The sequence below is a fragment of the Sinocyclocheilus grahami genome, unplaced genomic scaffold (genome assembly GCF_001515645.1).
Source record: "Sinocyclocheilus grahami isolate Dianchi unplaced genomic scaffold, SAMN03320097.WGS_v1.1 scaffold592.1, whole genome shotgun sequence".
Taxonomy (NCBI): Eukaryota; Metazoa; Chordata; class Actinopteri; order Cypriniformes; family Cyprinidae; genus Sinocyclocheilus; species Sinocyclocheilus grahami.
The window spans coordinates 60,769-82,278 of record NW_015505771.1 but is presented as its reverse complement, the minus strand read 5'-3'; the positions used below and the strand labels follow the sequence as shown (position 1 = coordinate 82,278).

General features: G+C 35.5%; 1 protein-coding gene and 1 pseudogene across 1 annotated transcript; one reads left to right on the top strand and one right to left on the bottom strand.

Annotated features, from left to right (window-relative positions):
* Positions 1 to 6,803: 6,803 nt before the first annotated feature.
* LOC107557177 (coiled-coil domain-containing protein 124-like) lies at positions 6,804 to 10,939 on the bottom strand. The gene is made up of 4 exons (XM_016240502.1): positions 10,934 to 10,939; positions 9,760 to 9,991; positions 8,781 to 8,886; positions 6,804 to 7,971 (listed from the first exon to the last, which is right to left on the bottom strand). Exons 1-4 carry the CDS (start codon positions 10,937 to 10,939, stop codon positions 7,770 to 7,772), a joined length of 546 nt encoding a protein of 181 aa, XP_016095988.1. The 3' UTR covers positions 6,804 to 7,769.
* A 4,748-nt stretch (positions 10,940 to 15,687) lies between these two features.
* LOC107557195 (sodium/iodide cotransporter-like) lies at positions 15,688 to 21,035 on the top strand (annotated as a pseudogene).
* Positions 21,036 to 21,510: the final 475 nt, after the last annotated feature.

Below are 21,510 nucleotides of genomic sequence, written 5' to 3'. Positions count from 1 at the left end.
CGTAAAGGGCGAGAAGTGTTGTTTAAGATTTAAATATCACGGAAAACATTAGTGTTTGTTTAAAAATAATATTAGGTTATTGACATTGAGCTAAATATCGCCAGATTACAGTTCGTGTGCGCAAGAGGAACCTAGACCGATTACGTCAAAATCGAATACTTTTTCAATTCGTCTAGATTTTCTTAGGAGGTGGTAATGGCTTAATGGTGAAGGATCTAGGTTGCTAACACAAATCCTGCCGGTTTGGTCCTCCGTAAAGGTGACTCAGGAATTCGAGAGATACTGAAATCACAGTCCTGATCTGGCAGCATTGCACTCATGGCTGGTCAAGGTGAATTGTCCACGCAGTAAGTGACATTTAAGTTGTTTTGCATCGGCAACTAAGGTTTGGCCATTTTAATAACGTAAGATTGTGTGTAGAAATGACCAATTGTAATCAGTTAAAAAGATGGGACTAAAAATCGTACTATATAATGCTGAAAACATATTTACAATAATAATAATAGGCCTAATAATTCTGCAAGCTGTTTAAAAAACCAATTTGTTATCATTTTCTGTGAGTTGATGGCCAGGTTTATCATGCATCTCCAAGTGACCTGCAAAAAGATCAGAGAATAAATGGACATCAGTTTAAATGAAATCTGCCTTTGTGTTCTCAAACAATAAGCTATGCTAGTATTCAGTTGTATTCCTTCTGTCAGCACATGCACCTAAACCAATATTTGAAAAGCCTTGAAACCCAAGAGTAAAGTTGTTTAGATTGCAGGATAGTAGTGTCTGTTTTCACAGGATGGAGTGCTGATGTCAGAGAGGGTGATGCCAAAGTTTGGAGTTGAACTTCAGAGTGGATCTGGGGCACAGATGAAGAAAGCCGGTAATTTGATCTTTTTCATTAAGTAATTAGTCCTGGAGACCTGTATGGGTTCCTGGTCAGAATGAAGTATCATTTGCTTGCTGGTTTTGGAGGCAATGTTGCTTACAACCACATGAATTATTAATTCCCCTTTCCCAATCCATGTTCAGAAATGTATGTGTGTGGGATTGCCGGCTGAAATGACCCCAGTGTGGCATTTGGAAGCGTTTAAAAACAAAACAAAAAACTCTTTTCAGTTGTCAATGCTAGAGTCAGTTGTTTTGTGAGGTTACAGGCTGAACATTTCAGAATGAACACCAGAAGAGTATTTGTTGAAGTGAATAGGAAATTTGTTTGACCATTAAACACATTTTACATCTACTCATATTCAAATGATAAATAAATAACACTTAAGGTTTAATCTGTTAATATGGAACATAAACTGACAATAAAAATACTGTTAACACTTTACAATAAGGGCATGTTCATTAATATTAGTTAACCTGAACTAGTAATGAGCAATATACATTTTTTTTACAGCATTAATGTCAATTCATTAAAAATACAATTCTTCATTGTTAGTTCACATTAACAGTGCACAGTGCATTAACTAATGTTAACAGATACACTTCTGATTTTAAAAATGTATTTGTAAATGTTGAAATTAACGTTGAATTCATATTGACATTAATGCTGCAGAAGCTGTTTTACCTGTTGTGAAATGTTTCTGAAATACTTTTTAGAATGTATTATTTCTTGGTTCATTTCTGCACATACTAATACAATTATATCACTTCAAGTTATAAAAGTTAATGCATATAGTATATTATAGTTTGTTACTAAATCAAGATTAATAAATGTCATTAAAAATGTTCTTTGTTGTTAGTTCATGATACTTAATGCATTAACTAATGTAAACAAACTGAACCTGATTGTAAGGTGTTAACTAAGTAGTACATGTCATTTTCAGCAGACAGAATCTGTACAACTGTCTACAATCATTTTTTGTTAAATTAAATGAAACAATCTCAACGCATTTCTTTAGTCTGACATCAGAATCAGACCTCCTCGGAGGGACCAGATTGTAATTTGTAAAACCACTCAGGGCCTGGAAACGGCACACCATACAAACAGAGCAATTTTATGGGCTATCAGGTATTTAATATCCTGGTATCACTTTTACAACAGAAGGGCCATCTGTTTTCTATATTAACCTGTACAAGAGAGTGAACATAAGTAATTCTTTTTAGCAATCAAGCTGACAGCTCTTATATAAAGGCCTCTCAGTGTGCATTATTTATATATCTCCTCCTACCGTTCCACCTGTTCATTAAACTGCATTCGAACTTCTTGCCCACAGCTACGAGGAGGTTACACACACTCTAAATATAGATTTTTACCTTTAATTGCCTTTCTGCTGATCTTGGATCATTTTCTTAGAAAAAATCCAGGCCTGAAGAAAAGCAACACTGCCTCAAGATCAGCGGTATGAGACTGATTCATATATTTCTGAACGGCTCAGGAAAACATTGTGAAACGGTTGTTCCTGTGTTGATTTTCCATTTGCACTAATGGTGCTGTCATTGCAGATGCTCTTTTGTATGAAGAAACGCATGTTCCTGTCTAACGGCTAGAGAAAGATGGAGAGGCCCTGTCACAAGCAGATGAGTGTTCATTACTTTACCCTTGACGGGGGGTTTGGGCAGCGGGAAAGAGATTTCACGCTAATTTGTGGGATGACACCTTAGCCATTTACAATATAAAACAAACAGACCGTAACACCCTTGATAACACTTTGGCCCTTTATAAACACAATTTTGAGGTAACTTGTGATTAAATATCTCCCTCTATGCCATAAAACAGATCAAAATGGATATTAAAACAAAATAAAAGAGTGAATGGCTTGTGCGTCATAAAAACAAAGGATATTTTCCCATGCGTCATGCATAATCAAACACGGCTGTCCGAAAATACAGTATGATAATCTGCTTTGAGCAAACTGTTAGTTAAAACTGAAACAGGAGTAAAATCTTAAGACATAATGCCTAAAATATGTGTAAAAATATTGTACAATAATGACTTTTTTTCTAGCATTTACTCAGGAATGACACCTGTTGATTAGACCTGTATTTGCTGAATGAACTTTCCAAAAGGTTCAATCTCTGCATACAAGATTTTAAAAAACATAAAAATCTGACATATAGATATACAAACACTAATAATTGTAAACAGCGTCATCCTTACCTTAAAGCAGCGTCCTTGTTTCCTTCGGCGAGCATGTTAGACTTGGCTCCCCTAACATACGTGAGGTTTGAGTGATGGGCGCTTTTCCGAGAAAACAGGATTTAGTCATCAGACATGCAGCTTTTTCCTCAGACGCTTGTCAGATGTAGGGGGCCGGCCGGTCTCTCTTTGAGACGCATAATTAGGATGCAGGCTGAAGAAAGGACAGCCCAGCTTGATAAGGGTTGGCATGCAAATGGATAAGGAGACAAAGAAACAAGCAGCACAGAGAGACAGAGGGAGAGCAAAACACTATATGTTGCACACACCACAACACTTTCTGCTTTAAGTGTCGGGTATCATTATTGCGTCCACTGCTCGGGTTGGCTGAGGTAGTCGAATACATTGAGGTCTGCTGATAAGGAAATAGAGGGGAGAGAAATCTGCGATTGATGCTCAGCAGTTCAAAGGCCTTCCCAAACCCTCTTATCTTTCCCGCCACAGAGACAGCTCAGATAAAAGAGCAACACACATCACAGCAAGTGTTGGACTGAAACATGGATACGTGAGATGTACATGTACACAACCAGCAGGGTTCAGAGCGTTGAAGTGTGTGTATTAAGCTTCAGTTTAAGACTGCAGTGAAGAGGGTTGATTTTAGATCGACAGAGGGTTATATTTGGTTAATGTGTGTCATTAAAGAATTTAGCAATGCTAGAGGGACACAGTATAAAATGTGGGAAAATATTTTAGGAGCCCAAAAGTCTTCTAAAAAAGGGCGACTGATTAAAATGCTACTGGTTTGCAATTTTCTATTTTTATTTTTTTTTCTAATTTTATTCTTAATTGTAAAAAAATTAATTGTCATTTTTGGTTAATGTTTGTCACTAAATAATTTAGCAATGCTAGAAGGACAAAATGTGGAAAAATACAGTGGGGCCTAAAAGTGTACTAAAAAATGTTTGAAGAAAAATGCGATATGCGATAACTCATTAAATAATGCGATATTCGAAATGCGATACGATAATGCTTAAAGTGCCACATGCTCAGATGAAACAGTTTCTCTCAGCTGTTGCTGAGTCAGTTCTGTGAACTTCTATAACTATCTTGTGTCATATATATATGGTTATTTGTATGTATGTATGTACCAAGAGTTCCTGTAAGACCACAACAAATTCCTTGTGTTTGCGCACACTTAAGTGGTGAATAAAGCTCATTCTGATTCTGATTCAAATAAGAAAGCACCCCTACAGCAACTTCTGAAAGTGAACGGTATGTTTTTTACTCGAGCATTACATAAAACTGTCATTTTAACATTAGTGTAATCATTTTAACATGAGTTTAGGAACTGAATAATAAAAAGGAAAAATAAAAAACTGCTTAGAATTTACTCTTTGAATTCAATATGCACTGATTCTTATTTAAGCTACAAAAGTTATTTAGGTAAGAGCAGTTAGTGATTTTCTCTTTGTCTTTTGTTCATGGCCCCAAATATTGCAAGCTATAGCGATATGCATATTGCGATATGTACATTTGCGATATTTCGATATATTGCACAGCCCTACTATATATATATATATATATATATATATATATAAATAATATTTGTTTCACATCTTTCTAATATATTTCTATATCTATTTTTTTAATATAAAACAGTGGCTGTTATTTTTAGTAAATGCTTGTCACTAAATAACTTAGAAATGGTACAAAATGCGGAAAAAATACAGTGGGGCCCAAAAGTCTACTAAATAAAAATTTTTAATTAAAATGCTTGTTTTGCATTTGTCTTTTTTTAAATAAAAATGTTCAGCATTTTTCTAAACTAATAATTGTTATAATATTTTTTTTTATTAGTTTTGGTTAATGTTTATCATTAAATAATTTAACAATGTTAGAGGGTTATGGCACAAAATGTGGTAAAAACTTAAATTCCACTAATTTATTTTTAATTTTTTAAAAATTAAAACAAACAAACAAACAACATCTGCTAAGCATTTTAATGTATTTTTCGAAGCAAATTATTATTGCTTTATTTTTAAATTAAAAAATATGTTTCAAAACTTAAAAGTTTATAAGTTAAATTAAAATATGTAAATGAATTTCCTAGTTTTGGTGTTAATGAGTAGAATTAAATATCACTTAAACAAAACCTGATCATGTTCTTCAGCATTTTGTGCTGCAAAGGCAGGTAACATTTTCAATGCCACAGACTTGTTCATTGACTACCTCGATCTAGAATGAATAATGGCAGACTTTGCATTTTGTGGTAGACAAATGCGGACCGTCATCAATCACTGATGCTTGGAGACTCTGCAGATAAGGGAACTATGTGCTATTTTAGGCCTGATGCTCTCTAAGACAGCAGGGTCTCTCCCTCTTAGATTCATCATGCTGTGTGGAGTATCAGTTATTTTATTCAGTTTGATCTTGTGCGTAGACCACTCATTCAGCAAAGAATTCTGCACTTAAGAAGCCCGGTCTCTAAAGCGATCTTGATAAAATTATCACGATGAACCAGTGCTGCTAATAAAGATTAGCCAAATATAGTCACTGCCCTTGAGTGCAGGGAGGGGATGTTTTTTAATTAACACTCTCAGTGGGTCACAACTAATAATGTGCAAATAGGTTTAAAAATAAAACAGCATTCTTATGCGAGTAATATCTTTGCTTTAAAACCCCCTTGGCTCAGAGATATTGAAGTTGATTAAACTACTATTGTTTCACAATTGTCTTCAAATATTGCCATTATTATTGTTTTACAGACAGTTATGTCAGAGTTATGAAAAGGACACATTCATTAAATCATTCTGTGTGGGAGAAGTGTTTCAATGGAAGGTAAGTAAATGGGAGAGGTTATAGCATGATCTCATGATGACCTACAGTTCTTTTACTTTGACGCTGCTTGATGACACATTATGGCCATAAATTACCTTAAGTGCTAAAGAGCGTTCCTGCCGAGGATAAAGGTGGCCACTGGGAATTATCCAGCCTGCAGGCTAATTTCCTTCCCTTCCGGAACGTCCCACAGGGGTCAGTGACCATTCATGTTCATCGCTTGTGTACCTGCAGAGACGTTATTAAAAGCAAATCTATCACGTAAGCTGCAAGGACCTTTTTAATGTGGTTGAACGAGGGAAAATGTCATCATGGGTTAGCAGTTTTCATGAATTTTGTGCGAAATAAGACCTGCAACTCTAAAAAGTCAATTTTAGGGGTCAAACTATTAAAAACAATTAAATACTATAAAATTAAAATGTAAAATATGTTAGACAAATTAAAGATCAAATCGAAATATAAAATTAATATATTAAATATATTTTAATATTTAAAGTAAATGTACTATGTAAAATGTTTATATATAGCAAAGGTTGCAAGTAACAGTTGTAAAGTTAGCCTAAACTAAACTGCGATCCATCCATCATTTGGTGTGACTTATTAGCTAGTTTTGGACCATATGTTGGTTTGTGGTTCTCTGTTCCTCAGCTCAGAGGAAAAATATTTGTTTTATCATTTTTTTTTTCTTCTTACAATAACTTGGGTATCAAGAGATGAGCTCAACTTGACAAATGCAGTCAACAATACAATATTTGCAAAATTAAACTGCGATCCATCCATCATTTGGTGTGACTTATTAGCTAGTTTTGGACCATATGTTGGTTTGTGGTTCTCTGTTCCTCAGCTCAGAGGAAAAATATTTGTTTTATCATTTTTTTTTCTTCTTACAATAACTTGGGTATCAAGAGATGAGCTCAACTTGACAAATGCAGTCAACAATACAATATTTGCAAAAGAGAAACAAACTTGGGTTAGTCAAAACAGACACCAACTTCTTCCTGAAAAATAAATTAAATAAGAGACCAAAAAAAGAAAGTAAACTGCAGCTACAAACTGTTTTGCATCATACAAGGCCATTTCTTTTAAAGGAAAACATCAGCAAATGTAATAATAGCGGTTTCTTCCTTTTTATTTTTTTCCAAGAGCCACTGAGAGTGATTGTACTCCTCCACAGATGCGAAGCACAGACCAGAATGTGTTTGCACTGCTTGACACGTGTGTATGGCAATCCAACAGCTATTAGTCCACTCGCCTTTGGGATGTGGAGACACGGTTCCATACCAGGTCCAAAGTGCATTTTCAAAACAAAGAGCCATGTAAGATCAATCAAGCACACAAATCTCTATCCATAGCATCTTAATTTAGAGCCATTATCAGATCACCTTTCTCTTCTCCATAAATATCAAACCAGAAGGTGAACCCTAATGATTATCTCACAAACACTAAATAAAAAAATTTAAAACTTGCCTCAGGTTAACCACACTTCAGGTCATGTTCTGCATATTAGATGAAGACATTAATAAATGAACTCAACACAGCAGTAAAACATGTTATGTGGAGGAAAGGTGTGCTAGTTGAGAATCCACTCTGCGTTCACTAAAAACCAAACCTCGAAACTTCCCATCAGCTCATAGGCCATTGTCTAGCAGATAAGCGAATTAAGTTCATACATCATCAGACATTTATTGAATAATTAGTTAAATAATCCAAGTTTGTCTGAGTTCACATATGAGGTGAGGGTGCGAATAGATCAGCTGTTCATGTGTAAATTTTGTGTCCAAATTTAATCGTGGTGCCTTTTTGTATTTGTTAGGATCTGCGCCGAGGGTCAGACTTTAAGTGCCCTTGTGTTGGTTTACTTGGAGTTGTAGGTGGCCACAAGTTGGTTGAGCGGGTTTTCCGGAGACTTTGTCCACTCCTTCTTGAGCTGTTGTTTTAGCTGGGAAAGTCGCATATTGGGGTTCTCCATTTTAAGGCGCGCCATGTTTGCTTCTTCAAACGCAGCGTAGGCGGCTTTCATACGCCGCTCAGGGTGTCGATCCAGGTCTTCCTTAGTGCTGAAAAACAAGCATGAACCAAATGTTGAACGACATCTAGCTTTAAAAAAAGGCAGATAATAAACAGATTGTGCCAATACTAGTCAAATCTATATAGTGAGTGTGTTAAATTATGTTCTTAGCCTTTCCTTCTTGTGACGGGGTGGCCCAGAGAGAAGTCACAAGAGTTTACACGTAAATAAATGGCAGTTTATTGTACAATCAATAACCAGAAAAAAAAATGTGCACAACACTATGCATACACTAGGACCCTTATTTTGAAATGTCTTCTCTTTATACTTCCAGCTGCTCATTCAAAAAGTTGAGGGAGAAAAAAAAGTATGCACTCTTACCTCCATCAACAACATATTAAAATATAAAAATGTTGCCATAATTCATTATCAGTAAATCACAAGCGATCACTTGTGTAAAAAAATAAATAAATGGCTGGTATTCATTTATTGCAAACAGCTCTGAAACAGCAAACCTGTAGAACATGCAACAGCGCCACGTTTTGACTTTGAATGCGTAACACTTAATTAAATCATAGGCTTTTGAAGTTTAATAATCACATTAGGTGCGTCGTGATTCCTATTTTCCACCTTAAAATTCAAAGCATCTAAAATGATAATTATTAGGCTTTTTGTTGTACCCTATAAGATATTTCATACTTTTTATCACCTTTGACAAAACCTTTTGATAAAGACTTTGGAAGAAGAGCACAACCATCTGAGAACTGTGACTCTTACAAATGTAGATCTTTTTAATGTTTGTAGAACAACAGAGTCTCCTTATCACTCCATAAAGTTTTTTTCCAGAGAACAGGATACCTGAGAACTGCGATGGCATCCTCAATGGTTCGGGCCTCCATCGTGCCTTCTTCTGGAACTATCTGATTGACGTTCTCCTCAAGCGGCATCTCCAAGTGGCTTTTCTCTGTAGATTCAAAAAGATACACAAGACTGAATGATGAAACTGAAAAGGCCTATTCAAAACAATAAACACACTTTTATGCTTAGTGTGAAAATAAGGGCATCTTGTTTTATTCATGCAAACTTCCTATATTAGTATGAATTTTGACCAGCAATACAATTTATTTTGTTGTGCAACTCCTGTCCTGATGCAAATAGTGCCTAGTGTCAGCATGACACTAAAATTCACTGTATTTATTTTCTAAATGCAAATGTTACAATGTGAACAACTCTCCAATGCATGCATCTCATTTATTTATTTTTTGACTCCAGATATTATAACCTGGTCGGCTTATAATGTCCAGCATACAACAACTTAAACCCCGCCCCTTTCTTAAAATCAACTGCAAGCACGCAATCAGAACCGCCTCCATCCAATGAACAACCAATGGATTGAACCAAGTCCCTGCTCGTAATTTTTTTCTTTTGCGATAATCTGTTTTATTCAAATGTACACCACAATATGAATAACATTTCACTGTGACTTTAAGTTGTCAGGGTTTCCTTAATGATTGGAGTGATACAGTGTGATAAACAAACAGTATAGCAATAAAACATGGTATCAAATATGTAAAAAAAAAATTTTTACAAAAAAAAGTTTTTTTTTTTAGTGTTAGGGCTTTAGTTTATCAACATGCAAATGTGTGTGTGTGTATATATATATATATATATATATATATATATATATATATATATATATAAAGGGCTTTTTGTGTGGCACACAGGATCGCTGTTTAAAGCATTGAAATCAGCCACTTGTGAGGTTTTGTGATGGTTAGCATGTTGCCTATGTAGGCAGCGCTCTACATCCAAGTCATTGGATTGGATTTGGCCTTACCTTTCACCTTGGTTTCCTTAACATTTTGCTCGCTTTGTAGGTTCTCCTCAATCTGGGCTCGAGTCACTTTACCGGGGGCTTCTTTTGTCTGTTTACCCTTTATCTTGACAACTTCTTCCTCAAAGAGCCTTTGGTTTTCTCTCTTCCTCTCCAGAGCCTCCAAACGCTTTCTCTCCTTATCATCCTGTACAAGCACGCACACACACTCTTTTAAATTACAACTGGACTGATGCTATCGAGGCAGCCTGATGGTCATTAAGCAAATGTAAGTGTAAACTGCAGAGTAGAGTAAAGAAATTAGAGATGCCTCCTGCGCGCTCAGAGTCACTCGGTGTCAGCGCGGTGGGTAAGTAATGGTTACTAGGATCAGACATGGTCTTAACTGTCCACATCCTAACCACCCAGCCACCTTCCTGTTGATAACATCCGCAGAAATGGTGACACAACAGTAAGGAGATACGCATAATGAGATGATACCTTCAGATGTCGAGCAGAGGCTGAAATGTCATTCGTGTGACACAGATAAGCCACACGACCGGCCACGCTCAAGAGCAAACCAAGATACGCTCCTCTCTCTTGACATTTTCACATATCTACAGGTGATAAATTATATTCGTTGAACCCGATCTTCACCCAGTCTCAGGCGGTGGCTGATCTTTAGAAGATGTAAAGGATAAATCAGTGTGTTTCCAGTGCAGGTGAGCTTGCTTGAACACACACAGCGGCCCCAGTGACATGAGGTATAATTAGCAAAATGGCTGCAGTAGGATAACAGCAGCGTGGGTCTTATAGGCCGGCGGGGATCAGATGGCAGCGATGGGAGGAAACGGGAGGAAAGGAACAGGGTGTGAGGAGCTCTTTTCCAGAGCTCCTTACCAACTAGACTGGCACATCATGCCAGCATCGCTGACGCTCAGTACATATGCCAACACTGGCTAAATAATGTATGAAACAGAGGCAGGAGAGAGCCAGGGAGAGAGAAAAGGCACCAACGGCCACCAGAGACCTTTCAAATATTTAGACTACCAAAATATATTCTAATAATTAAAATGTTGAAATAAATTAGTTTTGATGCAGGAAATATATTTATACAGCACTTTTGCTATAAGCTTGTTCCCAATAATATCTAAAGAGATAGTTTAGCCAAAAATGATAATTGTTAACATTTACTCACCCTCATGTTGTTCACAACCTGTGTGCGTTTCTTTCTTCTGTGGAACACATCATTTTGAATAATATTGATAACCAAACCATTTCAGTTCCCACCGTCTTCCATTGTATTTTTTGTTTGGTGACAAAAATACTTCAAAATATCTTTTTACATTACACAAAAGAAAGTAAGTCAAACAACATGAGGGTGAGGAATATGACAATTTTCAGTAAGTCAGTAAGATGCAGTGCAGCATGCAAATGTGTAGTTCACCCAACAATAAAAATATTCTGGAATCATTTACTCACCCTAATCTCATTCAAAACCTGTATGACTGTCTGTCTTTCTACAGAACAAAGAACAGTTATTTTTGTCCATACAATAAGTCAAAGGGGTCCAAACCAACATCAAACCCAGATGACTTACTGCATGGAAAGAAAAAGACTGAGACATTTGTTAGAATATCTTCTTTTGTGTTCCACAGAAGAAAAAGTCATACAGGTTTTGAACGAGATGAAGGTAAGTAAATTACAAACATTTTTTTTTTTGGGGGTGAACTATTTCTTTAACACATTTGCAAGCTGCATTGCATCGTGCTGACTCAGTTCTTGAAATTAATCATTTAATTTGTTATTAACTGTTATTTTCATTTTTGTGAAAAATTGCTTTAAAGGGGTCCTATTATGCTCTTTTACAATGTCTTGAATTTGTTTTGGAGGTGTACTAGAAAATGCTCTCATGCTTGGTGGTTCGAAAAACGCATTTTTTTTTACATAATTTACATTATTCCAATACCTTTCTCCCCCATCCTGGCACAAACGGCTTGATTAGTTCCGGGTTTGAAGAACGCCCGTCTTCCGAAAAACGAAATGTGATGTGATTGGTTAGCTATCCCAGTGCGTTGTGATTGGTGAACAGCTTAGACAGAGTTTCAGTACTGCCCCGCCCCTTGCCAAAGCAGCAAGTTTAGTTAAGGATGGCGTCAATATTGCCATATCAATTTGAGCCGGATTCAGACCCAGAGAATATTGAACAAGAGGATCGCGCAGATATTGCAAGACATATTAGAGTGGTAACATTATTGTTGTTGTTTTTGTTTTGTTGGCTAAATCACGTTTTAGATAGGATGTCAACAACCGCATTTACTATGTACAGATAAGTGCATATGTATTATTTTTATTGTTATTTAATTCTAACATTATAACATGTACAGTTGAATTTATTTATACCATAGTCCAGTGTTTCCCAGGCAGCAAATATATGCAAACTCATTCTCTGCCAGCAGGAGGCGCTGTTGGAGTGGTAGAGATCAAGGTTTCCCCAGTAACGGCTGTACACAATGCAGTGCTCCGCTCAAAAAAAGAAAAAAACACTTTTTTTTTTATCAGACATTACATGCAAGATTAAATGAAAATGACATACAATTTTCTGAATAGTCGGTTTCCTTCAGAAATACAGTGATATAAAAACACCCGCACTCAATGTATGGTAAACACTGTAGTCTCATAATTGAAGTGTAAATTCTGCAGATTACATTATTGTCCAGTATTGTACTGTCAGCAATTTATTATAAAAACGTTTTCATAATTGTAACATACATATTTACATACATAATTATTCAGGTGCATGCGTAATAACTTGCAAAAACTTGAGGCTACAGCAACACTTTTTCTTCGTCGTCGTCTTGTCTGATCAACTCAACCAAGCGTTCGAACCACGACCTCGCCCCTCCCCTCCCTCCAACTATTCGAGTTTCCATAGGCCGTAATTATTTTAATGATATTCTAATGTGCCGCTTTGTGATATCACAAAACCCGGAAAACAAACGCTGTAGTCCAAGCGAGCCGTTCGTTGTAGTTCTTGAAAAGGGATTAAAAAAAAAAAACTAAATATCTCCCTTTAGAGTGGACTTTGAGATTTGTAAGTTTGAATATTTTTTTTATGCCCAAACATACACACTACACACTGACTAAAATTCAAAAAGTGAAAAAGCATAATAGGACCCCTTCAAGATTATGCATGTATTACGACATGGCAGTTAACATATTAAACAGCATTTTCTTTCACTCTAAACCTTTATTACATGTAGATCCGTTGCAATCTGGTCTGCTGACACTGAACTTGGCATAAAATCACTTAGTAGACATAATAAACAGCCAATCACTGCATATCAGTCAATACATTCGTCCATGGACCTCATCCAGGCCTAACGTCAAAATCAAGCTCCATTACTGACAACCAACACTCATCAATATGCGGCATAATTGATAGAGGATATCAGAACTTGCGTGACGGTGTTACTTTAACCCAGTCGGCTTCAGCTTTCATTTTGCTCGTGGGGACCTCATTTCCTGAGCAACCCTAAACCTGACTTGCAATGTATTAATCTATTGTGTGCTAGTCAGACTCACGTGTCTGCTGTTTTAGCGAGGAAGACAGCGGTGTCATTTAGATACAAGATTAGCTGCCAACGGCGGGAATGTTAGACAACATACAGGTGCATCTCAATAAATTTGAATGTCGTGGAAAAGTTCTGTGAGTTTATTGGCGGGGTGCAAACCAACTGGAAAGGGGCACACCGCCACCTACTGTACTGGAGTGTGACGAAGCTGGAACACAAGGAAGATTTTCTATAATCTGTTCTTTAGACCGCTATTTCTCAAGAACTTCATTAACGCTATAATTATTTTATTAAATTCTACTCCTACCTTTAAAATATTATATAAGGTAAATTCCATAATACCCGAAGCTTGCATATACTCATAAGTTCAGTTCTTTCCTATTCATATGTTTTACGTCTAATCAAAACATGCTCAACCGTTTCCATTTCCTGATATACATTACATAAACCAGAATTATCTTTTCCGATAATATGACGTGTTGCATTAAGATTTGTATGACCCATTCTTAATCTTGTATATATAATAAAGTCCTTCCTATTTATATAATGATTAATTTGACCTTGTTTTATGTTACTTTGTATTCTATAAAAAGTCTTCCTTTTTTTTTTTTTTTTTACATGAGTTCCAGTAGTTCTGCTATTTACTCCTACAAACTTGCTTAATCACAGACTTTCCTTCTGCCCTGCTTATAGTGACTGCTATGCTATTATCCATTTTAATTGCTTCTTTGGCCATTTTGTCTGCTGTTTCGTATCCTTACAACAGGCTCAACCCAGCCGTTGGGTAGAAAATATAACAGCATTTTTTAGAGTGCTATAAAATAATTGTACTTTTATTTAATACGCACTTTTTATTTTAAAATATAATAGTGTTACCACACTTTATTATTTTGTTCATTATTTTATGTTAAAAAAACGAAATAAATAAAGTTCAATAATATTGTTATTACTATTATTCATTAATTTTTTTACACACTCTTAAAAATGCTGGGTTAAATACAACGCAGTGCTGGGTAAAATAGGGACAACCCCAGCAATTGGGTTGTTTTGACCCAGCGGTTGGGTTACTACCCAGAAGGTTGGGTTAAACATTTAACCCAACTGCTGGGTCAAAACAGCCCAATTGCTCGGGTTGTCCCTATTTTACCTAGCACTGGGTTGTATTTAACCCAGCATTTATTTAGAGTGCACTGTGTAGTGTGAGCACCATAGACTGTATAGGTGAGCACCAAACCTAATCTCCAGGTGCTCTCATGAGAAACAGACTAAAAAACTTATGTGCACCCCTGTATATATATATATATATATATATATATATATAGGCTATAAAACAATTACAAGAATCTGTGGTGTCGAATGACTCCACCTCTGCTATGTCAATCACAACATACTCCTCCCTTCATATACTGTTATACTGTATGACATTATTTCCTAATTCTCTTCCCGTCAGACGGTCTTCGATTATCCAAATTATCAGCCCAGGAAAATAAATCCAACTCTACTTGAAATAATGCTCACTCACTTTCCACACTGGTCAGTGATAGTGACCATATCTTTAAACCAATTCACTTTTCTGTCCTGTATGATTTAATCACGTGTTGGCCTGTGGAATTTGGTCTTTCCAAACACTCACAAACACTTTTTCCAGGTTCTTGCTTTGGTTAAATGTAAGCTGTTGTTTTTTTTAATATTTAAATATTGTGCAAAAGATATAAATTGCTATATCTTATTTTGTACTCAATCAATTCATCTGCTCTTACCTTAAATGACACTGTGCACTGCATGAGCCCCAGTGTTTGAAAGTCAAGAGAACATAACAGGGGGCTGACTGAGAACGCATTGTGATTTCTGGGTTTGTTGTGGGGTTTTATTATGTTCAATATTATAATGAATAAAATCAGTTTGTAAAGTTGTAATTTTTTGTAGTAATATATATATATATATATATATAGTAGCTTTGTTGTCTGTTTCTTTTAAAAATGTCTATTCAGTTTTTATTAATTTTAGTTTTAGTTATTTAGTAGAGTTAAACTAAATGAAAATGGGTAATGTTGTCTTTACAATTACCTGAAAAGAAAAAAAAAATATATATATATAGAGAGAGAGAGAGAGAGAGAGATATTTCCATTTAATTTGGATGTATGTTTTTAGTTTTATTTTACTGTAATAAATGTATAATACGACCATTATTGAATCATTCTATTTTGAAGTTTTTCTAATTTAATACACAGTTTCCCATAACAAATTTTTGTTTTCTGTATTTAATATGTCCCCTAATAAGCAGGTGCTTTTGGACCCCAACGTGTGTGTGTGTGTGTGTGTGTGTGTGTGTGCGTGTGAACACCGGCTTCTAATAAATGTAACTGTGTGTCAGTATTTAGGAATGAGGTTTGGCAGAGGGATGCAGCTCTTGGGAAGTTTGCAGTTCATTGTAGCCACAGTAAGAAAAAACTCATCATATCATCAAAACGTAAATGGAAATAAATATAATTATTTTTAGTAATATTAAAGCAATATAATAAAATGTATATGTAGAATACTGATCAATAAAGCTTTGAATATCACCTGTACATGTACTTTCAATTCCAATATTTACATTTGTATTTGCATAAAATAAGTGCATACTCTGTGTTTATATGTTTTATATTTGTGTCTAATGGATATGTAACTCTAAGGTTGTTTGGTACTTTCTGTAGCTCCTCTACACTGGAATAGTGATCTTTGCTCCTGCAGTCATCTTGAATCAGGGTTAGTGATTTCCTCTGTTTTAAACGGAATTACTCTGAGTTTCTTGGCTTCACGTGTCTATCGTATCTCAATCCATCAAGTTGGATCCCATGTGAGTGGTTTGAAGTTGTGTTTGTTTTTGCACATTTGCAATATTCAAATCAACCTTTTTCTTCTTTTCTGAATCAAGCCACAGGTCTAAATATGTGGGCATCTCTCTTCTCAACTGGGCTCATCTGCACATTTTCCACAACATTGGTAGGCCAGTGTGAAATCTTTCCAGATCTGGATTTAAATAGAAAACAGTTTTGCTCAGTAATTTGAATTTATGATTATGCCTGCGATATGACCATGTAAATGTTTGTTTGTCAACATAATGTTGTGTTTGTGTTTTCCTGCTGGGTGGTATGAAGGCTGTAATCTGGACAGATGTGTTTCAGATTGTAGTCATGCTCTCTGGGTTCATTGCAGTCCTCATTCAGGGCACCATATTGGCAGGAGGGCCTGCCAGAGTTTTGGAGATTGCCAACAATGGATCCCGCATTAATTTGAATGAGTATGAACATTATCAAATGTTTTGAAATCTGTCAAATTTTCAAGTTAAATTAAATGTTTATTAATTATTCTATTGCTCATTCTCTCTGTGTGTGTTAGTTTTGCCATAAACCCTCAGAGACGCTACTCATTCTGGAGTTTCACAGTGGGCGGCACTATGGTCTGGTTATCCATGTATGGAGCCAATCAAGCTCAAGTACAGCGTTACATATCATGCAGGACTGAGAAACAAGCCCAACTGTGAGAGAATAAATCAATAAAATCTGTCTTTTTTACCATCTAAAATAACCTTTTCAATCTTCTACATTTAGTTTTGTTTACCATTAAGTTTCTCCTAATAGTGATGATAACACATCACAGTTATGGTTTACAAGAACACTTACATATTTCTGTTCCCACTCTTGTGCTGCAGGGTGCTGCTGGTTAATCAGGTGGGTCTGTGTCTGATTGTGAGCAGTGCAGCCACATGCGGCATTGTAATGTTTGCTTTATACTCCAGCTGTGACCCACTGAAGACTGGCAGAATATCTGCATCTGACCAGGTCAATTAATACATGCACAAACAGAATTACCTATACCTACACTACTAATGTATTTTTTGAAAGAAATTGATACTATAATTCCCCATATTTGTATTAAATGTATAAAAATTACAGTACAGACATTTATATCACAAATGACCATTTCTGTTAGGAAGGAAGGAATTGTGCTGAATATTTACTCACCCTAAGGCCATACAAGATGTAGATGCATTTGGAGAAATTAACCGTTACATCATTTGCTCACCAATGGATCCTCTGCAATGAATGGGTGCCATCAGAATGAGAGTACACATGACTTCAGTCAATCAGTTAACATCTTATGAAGAGAAAAGCTGCGTGTTTGTTAGAAACAAATGCACTATTAAGGTGTTTTAACTTTAAACTGATGCTTCTGGCCAAAAAAACAGTCCAAAATCCATAACTCTTTCTCCAGTGAAAAAATCCATCCCCTGTTGTTCTCTCACATCAAAATCCACCAACATATTTGTTTAGAACAGTTTTGTTTGTAAACATTGCTGTGCATATTTCTCTCCTGATTCAGACCAGATGACCTTTTCACTAGAGAAATAAATACAGTATTATGGATAGAGGACTTGTTTGAAGTTAAAAATGCCTTAAAGGGATAGTTCACCCAAAATGAAAATTCTGTCATTAATTACTCACCCTCATGTCGTTCCAAACCCATAAGACCTTGGTTCATCTTCAGAACACAAATTAAGATTTTTGGGTGAACTATCCCTGTAATGTTGGATTTGTTTATTGCAAACATGCAGCTTTTTGCTTCACGAGACATTAATTGACTTGAGTGGTGTGTATTACTTGTGGATTATTGTGATGTTTTAATCAGCTGTTTGGACTCTCATTCTGACGGCACCCATTCACTGCAGAAGATCCATTAGTGAGCAAGTGATGTAATGCTAAATTTCTCCAAATCTGTTCCAATGAAGAAACAATAATCTACATATTGGATGGCCTGAGGGTGAGTGAATTTTCAAGAAATTAAATTTTTGGGTGAAATACTCCTTTTAAGCAACCCAATTTTCTTTTTATTTTTACAGTGCATGCTGTACATGGTTTTGGACATTTTCTGTAACCATCCAGGCTTCCCGGGTCTTTTTCTAGCCTGTGCCTACAGTGGAACTTTAAGGTGTTTGAAACTTTCTGAACCTTCAGTGAGGTGTTGATTATTGCTACAAATGGAATAAACCACCCGCTTCTGTTTCCACAGTACTGTCTCCACCAGCATTAACGCCATCGCAGCTGTTACTATGGAGGATGTAATGAAGCCGTGGCTAATCAGTGTTTCACAGAGAAAACAGCTCTTGCTCTCCAAGTCATTATGTAGGGTCAAAAGCAACTTTTCATTCTTTCCTGTAGTGCAAGTAAACATTTTTTTAGCACTTTATACAATGTAGATTGTGTCAAAGCAGCCAGTGTTAAACAGGAAAAACATGCTGATAATGCAAGAGGACAATAGAAAACAGTCAGTTTATCACTTAAAGTCACTTCAATGTTGTTTCAGTGACGTCATCGTCCAGATCAGTTCAGTTCTCTTCCACTAGTGTCTGTGCAGTCAAGTCAACAATGTTGCCAGAAATTGAGTCCCCAACTAAGCAAGCCAAAGACGACATTAGTGTCTTAAATAGATAAAACATCTCCAAAGTGCAAGCAATAGCTTACTGCATATATTTAGACCATCAACCAAATCTTGCTCTCCACTTATGGATAAAAATCTGGAGATATATGTATTTGATATATTACTTTACATTACATTATACATATCAGTTCATTTACTTTCACTTACAACTCAGTTCTTACCACCTGAAATCCTGTTATTTTAGTATTATTGAGATATTATAGAATTTATTATATTTAAATTATAGTATTTATTAATCTATTCATTTTGAATTTGGTTTTATTTTTATACTTTCATTTTTCCTTATAATTTTAGTTTAAGTTTTAATAATTTAGTTATGTGCTTTTGCCATTTTTATTAGTTTACCATTTTAATTTGAATATGTTTATATAATGTATTAAATAATTATATATTATTTATATTTATATATAATTATATAATTTTAGTATTTGTTGTGCCTTTATTAAAAAAATCATTTTATAGTTAATTGTCATGGAAATTACACAATCCAAAATAATTGGATATAAAAAGGTCTAATTTCTTAATGCTAAATTTTCATTTATTTTTGTCTTGATTTCAATTAATATTGAATTTGTAATGCATTAAAAGAAGACTATTGGTGAGACTTGTTTTTTATACGAAGCTGTAACAACTTATAAAAGTAAGAGACCATGATGTTTTTCTGCAAGTATCTGCTGATATCAATCTGATAATGTTTATAAATTTGACTACAGCACTGTTGTACGGGCTTGGCTGCATTACAATGGCTGTGCTCTCCAAGCTGCTGGACTGGGGAGTCTGGAATAACTGCGGTTTTAAGCAGGTTGTATTTCAGTCTACATGTCTGTGCTCTAACCAGCTTTTTTTCTAATAACCTCAGGGTTTGTTCACAGTCATGGGTGTAGTGAACGGTCCACTGCTGGGAGCATTTGTGCTGGGCATGTTTGTTCCAGCCACAAATAAACCAGTAAAACTCCATAAACATGACGGTCCACCCCACCATATATTATTCTATCGTTCCACTCAATAGTGTTGTAATATTTCTCACATCTTAGGGGGTGTTCTCAGGTGTGGCTGTGGGTTTCTGTCTGTCTCTATGACTTGCTGTTGGAAGCACAATTTATCCTCCCACAACACAAATTATGGGTGTTTTACCCACTAGTGCAGGTCAATGTCTAGCAAGTAATGCAACGCTCAACAGCACCACGGCAGTCGCTGAATCACCTATCCTGGCATCATCAGTCCCTCTGGATTATGGGTGAGAGTCAAAGTTGTATCACATTTTATAATGCTCTGTGACTGCTCTGTGACTTTAATTATTTGCAAAATGTGTTTCACGTGTGAAATATAGCACAGGACTTAATTTTCTTTTTCCAACTAAATTCATACAGTCTTCAAAATATCTATTCAATATCCTACCTGTACTTTGGAGCCCTGTCAACAAGTGCAGTCGTGCTGGTAGGTGTGGTGGTTAGCTACATTACAGGTGAGAGAAACTCACTTACACTATTGCTAACAGAATAATTAAACTAATGAAAATGTCAACAGTTCTTACTACTTATCTTAATGACTATGTGTTGGATTACTACAGGACCTACCAAGAAGTATTCTATCAGTCCTGGTTTGTTACAATGGAACTTGGAACAAAAGACATGCAATGAATCCTGTGATAACGTGGTAAGTTTCATAGTCACATTTACTTGAACTTATAGTCCAGTTCTTACCACATGAAATCACGTGTTGTTTTAGCATTATTTTAAAAATAATTATATTTATTCATATTTTTAATTAGCTTTTTTTAATATTTTCAGTTTTTATTTAAATTTTAGTTTGTTTGTTTTTTTTTGTTTTTTTTAGTTCACACACACACACACACACACACACACACACACACACACACACACGTAAAATATTTTTATTTCAGTTTTAATTTTAGTACTTCAACTTATTTTGTGTTAATTTGCCAAAGCAATATTTATAATTTAAAGTTTAAGTTTTCATTTTATATTTATATTACATATATATTAGATATTTTATTTTAGCTTTATTTCAGTTAACAAACAATATTTTTTATAGTTTTAGTTTTCATTAACAATAACAACGCTGCTGAAATCATATTCTTGTCTCTACAGAATGAAACTATGACAAACAATCCCACCGAAATCCTTCTCAGTCCAAAATAACTTTTTGCCACTGCTGATAAACAAGATGTTTTACTGAACAAAGGTGACATTTAAACAGGTGCAGGATTAGCTTTGTGAAGTAAAAAAAAAGTCAGGTTTCTATTTTCAAACTAAATTTTTAAGAAATTGCATTAATTCAAATTAAAATGACTTCTTGTAGAACATCACACAAAGTACATTCTGCACATATCAAAAATGTCAAAAGTCATAAGCCAAAAGCCATACTAATTTGATTATTTTCCTTTTTGGTTGGCATTACTGAATACCTGACCATCACCACCTGACTCAAAAGATGATTCTTTGACCTATTAAACAACAGTGCCTTCCTTCATGTAGCAGAAGAACCGCTTCTCAATATTATTAACTCGTCGTTGTCTTTAGGTCACGTCCTGGTGGTTTGTTGGAATTCTGAGAGGTGGTGAAAAACGCTCCCGGAAACCCTAAGCTCGTGCCAGGCTTCGGCCTTGTCCTTTCCATTCATGTTCATCATACACCTGTATTGCACCTGTATGTCAGTCCACTTTCATTCCTAGCATTAGTCATGCACACTAAAGTGA

What these genes read in the sequence shown, in the direction of transcription:
- LOC107557177 (XM_016240502.1), bottom strand. An exon ending in TAAGGAAACCAAGGTGAAAG is followed by an intron (nt 8,887 to 9,759) that starts GTAAGGCCAAAT and finishes TTGAATCTACAG; the next exon opens with AGAAAAGCCACTTGGAGATG. An exon ending in GATGCCATCGCAGTTCTCAG is followed by an intron (nt 7,972 to 8,780) that starts GTATCCTGTTCT and finishes CTTGTTTTTCAG; the next exon opens with CACTAAGGAAGACCTGGATC.